We start from the raw sequence: 8111 nt of genomic DNA on the forward strand, positions 1-8111 counted from the left end.
GAGGACCATATTTCTACAACTCTGTCGGACTATACATCACGTACTGGAGGCCAAACTTCGCTCTAGAACAGGAGGATTTCAAAAAAGTTCCAGTATGGATTCGCCTTCACTCTCTGCCTGTGGATTACTGGAACAAGCGAATCTTGGAGGCCATAGGAAACCAGCTGGGAGTCTTCATCAAAGCCTCAGATCTAACATCACAAGGTAAGTACACTGCTTATGCTAGAATCTGTGTTTACCTGGATATTTCAGGACCCCTCCCAGGCCATATGGAGCTGATCCACAGAGGAGTGCACTGGAAGCAAACCATTGATTATGAAAATATCCCATTCAGATGCCGAACCTGCCGCCAGCATGGACATCTCAGCCACGGATGCCCTGTCAATCAACCACAGCCCAAAGCACAACAGGAACAAGTGGATACTCCAGCACCTGGCTTCACCCCCGCTTCAAGAAAGAATAAAGGGAAGAGAAGCAAAAAGGCTCCAAAACAACCCACCAACACTACCCCCACTAATAAGACCTCCACCCAGCAAAATAGCTTTGAAATTCTGGGCAATCTTGACTCATCGGAGCACCCATCAGCTCCTCAAGCCCCCACTAATCATAATCTAACAGATTCAAGCCAACCCACGCCTACCACCAAAGCCCTAAGCTCAACCTATGATCAAACCCAGGCCCAAGCACCACAACACCAACAGGACTCCTCTTCCCTCCAGAATATCACCAGCCAAACCTCAACGCAAACCCAGCAACGCATAGAAATGCAATTAGATCAGCCCTCCACAACCCCCTCAAACAATCCTCTAGAGGAGATCCTTGGTGATCTAGATCTTCAAAAGGTCAACAAGCAATGGACCAAATTAGGAGTTGATGCCATTCCTCAAGACCATTTGGAGAAGATAGAAATGGCCTACTTGCAGCTGGAATACATCAACAGAATGCAGCCAAAAGGCAATGGGGAAATAATAGCCAAACAGGTATACAAGCCAACATGGATCTGGATCAATATAAACCACAGGGACCAGGCAGAAAAAGAGGGCACAAATCCACAAGACAGTAGATACAAGAGCTGGGCAGACACCTAATCAATGAGGGGAAAATCAGGGCATTGGTCCTTTCTACTCCAAAGGCTGCTCAATGAAAATCACAACCTAGAACATCAGGGGGCTCAACGGCACCTCCAAAATAAGGATCTTGAAAAATCGCCTATTCTCGCAGCACCCAGACATCGTCCTACTGCAAGAATCCAAGTGCTCTTCCAAGAGCACGGAAACTCTCAAAAAACTTGTTTCCAACAGTCATCAATGCATCAACATAGATGCAATCGGGAAAGCAAGAGGGTTGATCACATTCTGGAACAAAAGCAAATTCATAGTACAAAATGCTCTGTCCACCAAGCACTCTCTATCGATGATTTTTAACATGCCAGATTCAGGGCAATCGATCTGTGTTACCAATGTATATGGACCCCAACGACTTCAGGAAAAGCTGGAGATGCTACTAGACCTGGATGAAGTCAGACAACACCACGGGGTAGATCACTGGATTTTAGGAGGAGACTATAATATGATTACCAATCTAGCAGAGAAAAAGGGAGGCCTACGCAGACTAGATAAGGACTCAGAAGCATTCAACACTTTTATTGCTGCTTCCAAACTCATTGACATCCCCACCGTCAATGGTCTACATACCTGGAACAATAAGCAAGGAGGAAACCGACAGATAGCTTCAAGGCTTGACAAATTCCTCATGTCGGAATCCATTCTGTTGCAAAACATAGACATGGAGGCCAACATTCTGCCCATAGGAGGATCTGATCACTGGCCAGTGGAGATCCACTTCACCAATTTGGATAAACCCCAAAACAGACCTTTTAGATTTGAGGCCTTTTGGACAGAGCACCCATCATTCATGCAGAATATACAAAACTGGTGGACTCAATCCACCATAAGGAGCGACAACATCATGTACATAATCTAGCAGAAGCTCAAAACCATAAAGACCAACCTCAAACAATGGAACAAAGATACTTTTGGCGACATAATTCAAGCCAAAAGAGAACTTGAGATAAAAATGGCGAACCTCCAGCAAACTTTGATCACAGAAGGGCCCAATGAGGAGCGGAACACTCAAGAATCAATTCTGCAAAGGCAATGGGAAGAAAGACTAAAACAGGAAGAGCTACTGTGGAGACAAAAATCGAGAGTACAACGGTTAAAACTGGGCAAGCGCAACACCAACTTCTTTCACAAGTCTACTATCCAGAATAGAGCTTTTAATCGCATCCTATCCCTCAATACTGCAAATGGCGATCAAGTATTCTCAAAGGATCACATCGGACCTGAGCTCAACTCCTATTTCACCTCTCTTCTCAGCGAACCCCTTCAAGATCGATCCCAAGCCATAAAGGAAATTTTGGGGGCCATACCCATCTTAGTTACAGAGGATCAAAACACCCTGCTTCTAAGAGAGTTTACTGAGCAGGAGATTGAAGAAACCATCTTCTCCATGGCCACGAACAAGGCCCCCGGACCTGACGGATTTACAATTGAATTCTTCAAGCCGTGCTGGCCCATTATTAAAGCTGACCTTCTTATTCTTGTAAGAAACTTTCACATAACTAAGAAAGTCCTTCTTGCCATCAATGCCACTTTCCTTACCTTAATTCCCAAATCGAACCAGGCTGACTCCCCTGACAAGTTCCGCCCCATAGCCCTTTGCAATGTCCTCTATAAAATCCTTTCCAAATTGATGGCTGACAGACTTAAATCCATCCTCCCCTCAATCATTTCTCAAGAGCAAACTGGCTACGTCGAAGGAAGACAAATCACTGACAGCATAATCCTCACCCAGGAAGTATTGCACTCTCTCAAAACAAACAGATCTCCAGGCATGTTAATCCAGCTTGATCTGTCCAAAGCCTTTGACAGAATCAGCTGGCAATACATGAAAACAATCCTCCAAGCTTTTGGATTCAGTCAGTTATGGACAAACTGGATAATGGAACTGGTTGCAGGTGCCTTCTTCTCTATTATGCTAAATGGAGGACCCCTACAACCCTTCAGTCCATCCAGAGCTATAAGACAAGGAGACCCCCTATCTCCTTTTCTCTTCATCATAATGGCAGAAGGGCTAGGAAGATCCTTAACCAAGGCAAAGCAGCAGAACCAACTCAAAGGCATCAAAACGGTACACCAAGGACCCACTGTAACGCATCAGCAATTCGTTGACGATACCATGCTCATGGGCGCCCCCACAGTACAGGAAGCTCGCACCATCAGCAAGGTGTTAAAAACCTTCTCAGAAGCCTCAGATATGGAAATCAATCTAACCAAATCAAAACTTTTTTTCTTGAACACATCCATTCCTGTGTAGAGAAATCTCAACAGAATTCTGAATATTCAAAAGAACTCCCTTCCTACCAAATACCTTGGCATACCGCTTTCGGAACATGCCTACAGATCGAGCAACTGGGAAGTCCTTCTCAACAAAATGAGAGCTAGGCTAAGCAGCTGGACCCACCGGGCACTAAACATGGCCAGCAGACTGATATTGATAAAGTCCATCCTTCAAACCATGCCAGCCTACATGTTCTCAGCACTTGCAGCCCCTAAGGTGGCTTACAAGACCATCCGAAACATTCAGCGCTCCTTTCTCTGGAATGGACCCTCTAAGAAATCCAAATGGGCCCTCCTCAAATGGATAGACATTTGCAAACCAAAAATGGAGGGAGGTTTGGGCCTCCGAGACCCTGAGATATTAAGCAAGGTCGTAGCAGCAAAAATCTAGTGGAGATGGGTTGAAAATTCTGACTCCCTTTGGGGCACCCTGTGGAAAGCGAAGTATACAACCCAAATCAGGAACAAAGACCTCATCTGGCTTACAGGCACCACTCAAGGATCCCCAATCTGGAACAAAGCCTAGGAAAATAGACATATTGTTCAGCAACATAGCTTCTGGGAAGTACACCAAGGCAACACAGCCCTATTCTGGGAAGATGCTTGGCAGCAGCTTCCAACCTTGGGACACCCAGACTGAAACACTCTTAAAAGAGCCATGCAGGAGGAAGGCAAGATTACGGCAACAGACTACTAGCAACTAGAAAGCGAAGCAACCATATGGCAGAACTGGATTTCTAGAGAACAATGGCATACCCCAACAGGCCCAAGGAATGTAGACCTTTTTCCACAAGACTTGGACAAAAGAAGAATCCTCAGATCCAACAAAGAGGGCATCCTAAGATGGGGAAGTAACCCCAAAGGCACGTTCAATGTTATGAAACCAGCTCAAGAAAAGATAGAAAAGATAGAAAAGATAGATCAACGCCTTATAATTCAGCCTCTTCGAGGGGGCAACCTCCTTGACATTACATAAATGAACAATTCTTCGATAATACAAATGAAAAGACCTCCTTTCTATATATAGGAGTCCAAGGGGTTATAACATAATCAGAGCCGACCTAACAATAATAATGTAAGGGCACAATAATAACAATAGTGGGCTTCTATGGGGCACAATAGTAATAATATGGGCACTACATGGGTACATCAATATAATAAGTGGGTTGTACTAATAACAATAAGGGGTTACATTAGTAGTATAGGGGCCTAACATGCCCCTCTCCTTCAAAAAGCGTTGTCCTCAACACTTGAGTAGTTCTTGATGCTTCTATATAAAATTCTTGTCCTCCCATGTGGAATCTTCAGCGGGTAAGTTTTCCACTTGATGAGATGCTCTGAAATTGATCGATTTCGTAGCTGTCGGGTTCTTGTTTCTGTGACTGCTCCAGGTTCCAATATGATTTTTCCTTCCTCTTCAATTTCTGGCAATATTGTTTGAATTGGGATCATTTGCAACTTTTGAATAAGTGGCCATACTTCTTCGTCCTTCTTCCATTCATCCCTTGCTTCATTTATCCAATCTAGTTGGATAATAGAAATAGCACAAAACAATGCTTCCACATCCTCATCCCTGAAGAGTCTTCCCCTTTGGTAAGGTCTCCATTTTTTAAGTGCATGTAGTATTGCCAACATTTCCTTCTCATAAACAGCTTGCTTGAGATGTAGTAGTAAAAATACCCAATCACCTACATCAAAACATTTTTCACTACGATGTTGATCTACCTGTTGTTTTGTTTGATTTTGCACCGAAGTGGCATTATCCTTTAAAAGTTGGAGAACTCTTTGTTGATGCTCAATGTGATCTTTCACTGCTTGAACCTTTTTCTTCTTGATATGTCCTTCTATCTCTAGAGTTTGAGGAGTGGTAATTTCTTCCAATCCTTTACAAGATATGGTCGGATACATTTCTTGATGCTCGATGTGATCTTTCACTTCTTGAACATTTTTCTTCTTGATATGTCCTTCTATCTTGATGGTTTGAGGAGTGGTAATTTTGACCAATGAATTACAAGATATGGTTGGATTCATTTCTTCTTTCTCGATGTGATCTTTCACTTCTTGCACCTTTTTCTTCTTGATATGTCCTTCTATCTTGAGCGTTTGAGGAGTGGTAATTCTTGCCAATGCTTTATAAGATATGGTTTGATTCATTTCTTCCTTCTCTGGGGTGGGGTCCTGGCGTATATCTTCTTCTTTTGATGTTTCTTGATCCTTTTCTTCCTCCTCTTCATATTCTATGTAAAATAATTTCTTCTCAGCACACTTATGACCTTTAGTGCATTTGTTATCACTATTGTAACAAAACCCTTTTTCTCTTTTTTCTTCCAATTGTTGTGGTGTAACCCTTGTAGGTTGTGGAAGGCTAGGAGAAACAACACTTCCATCTTTATAGTTGTGAGGGGTATGCTTCCCGGTTTCCATAATTTTTCTTTCCAATATGTCACAAAGCCCTTTTACTCTTTCCAATTGTTGTGGTGTTACTCTAAAGAAGGTGTTGCTCTTTGTATCCTCATAATGTGCTATCATTTCCTCCGTGAAAATTGACCACGTAACAAGTTGTTTACGAGAAAAAAGCCCTTCATACCATAAAAATTGATCTGGTTCTGAATATGAAGATGCAATACATACCTTTTGTAACAGTTGTACACCATGTAGATCAAAATATTGCTCCATCTGATGTATCCAATTTACCGGATCCTTGCCATCAAACTTCCTCATCTTGTTTTTTCTTGATTTTAGGAGCTCGATCTTGAAATGAATCTAACTCTGTACTTTTGGATCTTTATGTTTTGAAATTGTGACTTGTAGTATCCCTCTATGTCCTCTTTCGAATGCCACAAGTTTGACCCAATTTGGATTCTCCAAGGAAGAGTTATGGGAAATCTCCCACAGTGACTTGATTATAGACTAGTTCAGTAGAGCGAACTTGTACGACGTGCCACGAGTCCCTATTTCAACCTTTTGATCTGAAAAATGCATACAAGAAACTATAGTCCGTCCTCTTTTTGTACCTTTTTACGAAATTTCAATCCGATCCCCAGAGAGAAAGTTATGACGATTTTCCCCAGGTCACCTGTTTGGAATGTAATTCAGGAGTCTGCAAAAAGACCAACTTCCTCAGATCATATCTCCGCAAATATCGCACGAAAATCTCTGAAATTCGAACCCAAGGTTCAGCGCGATTTCTTCTCAAATGGGTTTTTTTGCGACTTCTAAAACGTCACGGAAAAAAAGTTATAGCGAAAATGCCACGATGACCTGTTTGGAGCAGCGAAACCCTAGAATCCAAAGCTCTGATACCAAATGTTATGAAACCAGCTCAAGAAAAGATAGAAAAGATAGATCAACGCCTCATAATTCAGCCTCTTCTAGGGGGCAACCTCCTTGACATTACATAAATGAACAATTCTTCGATGATACAAATGAAAAGACCTCCTTTCTATATATAGGAGTCCAAGGGGTTATAACATAATCAGAGCCAACCTAACAATAATAATGTAAGGGCACAATAATAACAATAGTGGGCTTCTATGGGGCACAATAGTAACAATATGGGCACTACATGGGTACATCAATATAATAAGTGGGTTGTACTAATAACAATAAGGGGTTACCCTAGTAGTATAGGGGGCTAACATTCAATCTCAAAGAAGCTTATAAGATCTTGGCGGCCTCCCCGGATCAGCAATCAGACCACAAATGGCAAACCCTGTGGAGCAGAGGAACTTGGCCAAAAATCACACTTTTCTCTTGGCTAGTCCTGCATAACAGGGCTCTCACATGGGAAAACCTTCAGAAACGAGGTTTTGTAGGCCCTTCTCGATGTATGCTCTGCGAGAATGGTTCAGAAACGCTCAATCACCTGCTCAATACCTGTCCCACGGCTTGCTCTCTGTGGGATGACATGGCCATGGTCTTCAGACAATCAGATAGAGACAAAAACTCCATCCAAATTTCACTAAGCCAGTGGAGATCTTCCATATCCTCCAATCCCCTGGTCAACAGTGCCTGGAATCTAGTTCCGGGCGCATTAGTTTGGATCCTATGGAAAGAGCGAAATGCAAGAATATTCAAAAACATAGCCACAGGAGTACACATGCTGATAAGGAAAGTTCGACTGCTCATCACAGAAACAGTCAACGCCATGGGCATACAGAAGATAGAGGGCAACACATCTCCAAACGAGGCAAGAATAATACAGATCCTGCATCTTCAAACAAGGACCAACTCTGCTGGAAGGAACCAGACCTCAACAGGAACGACATAGGACAAATGGACCCTGCCCCCCTTTAACACATTCAAACTCAATTTCGACGGGGCTTCAAGACAAAACCCGGGCATGGCAGGCTATGGGGGAGCAGTATGGGATCACACAGGAGAAATTCACCTCATCTATCACGGCAATCTCGGAGTGAACACCAATAACGCTGCAAAACTAATCGCTCTCCTCCAAGGCCTCACTCTGGTTGGTCGATACAAACTCCTACCTTTGATTGTGGAGGGTGATTCAGAGATAATAATAAGGCTGATCGGGAAACTCCAGATGGGTGCACAGGTGCACAAAGTAACCCCAAGATGGAGGCTGTTAGCAATACTAAAATATCTCCAAGGCCAACTCTGCAACATGAAAGGGATCACCTTCCAAGCCGTTCGAAGGAAAGCAAACAAGCTAGCTGATGCATTGGCAAATGAAGGGATCGACTCTAA

General features: G+C 43.1%; 1 protein-coding gene across 1 annotated transcript; it reads left to right on the top strand.

Moving 5' to 3' along the window:
• Window positions 1–1425: 1425 nt before the first annotated feature.
• On the top strand, window positions 1426–1983 carry LOC149228427 (uncharacterized). The gene has a single exon (XM_089380776.1). It carries the CDS (start codon window positions 1426–1428, stop codon window positions 1981–1983), a length of 558 nt encoding a protein of 185 aa, XP_089236902.1.
• Window positions 1984–8111: the final 6128 nt, after the last annotated feature.

The sequence above is a fragment of the Pinus tabuliformis genome, chromosome J, assembly GCF_031772625.1.
Source record: "Pinus tabuliformis cultivar Carrire ecotype Pingquan chromosome J, CPIR1, whole genome shotgun sequence".
NCBI classification, from domain to species: Eukaryota; Viridiplantae; Streptophyta; class Pinopsida; order Pinales; family Pinaceae; genus Pinus; species Pinus tabuliformis.

What these genes read in the sequence shown, in the direction of transcription:
- LOC149228427 (XM_089380776.1), top strand. Translation starts at nt 1,426, where the DNA reads ATGCCAGATTCAGGGCAATCGATCTGTGTTACCAATGTATATGGACCC.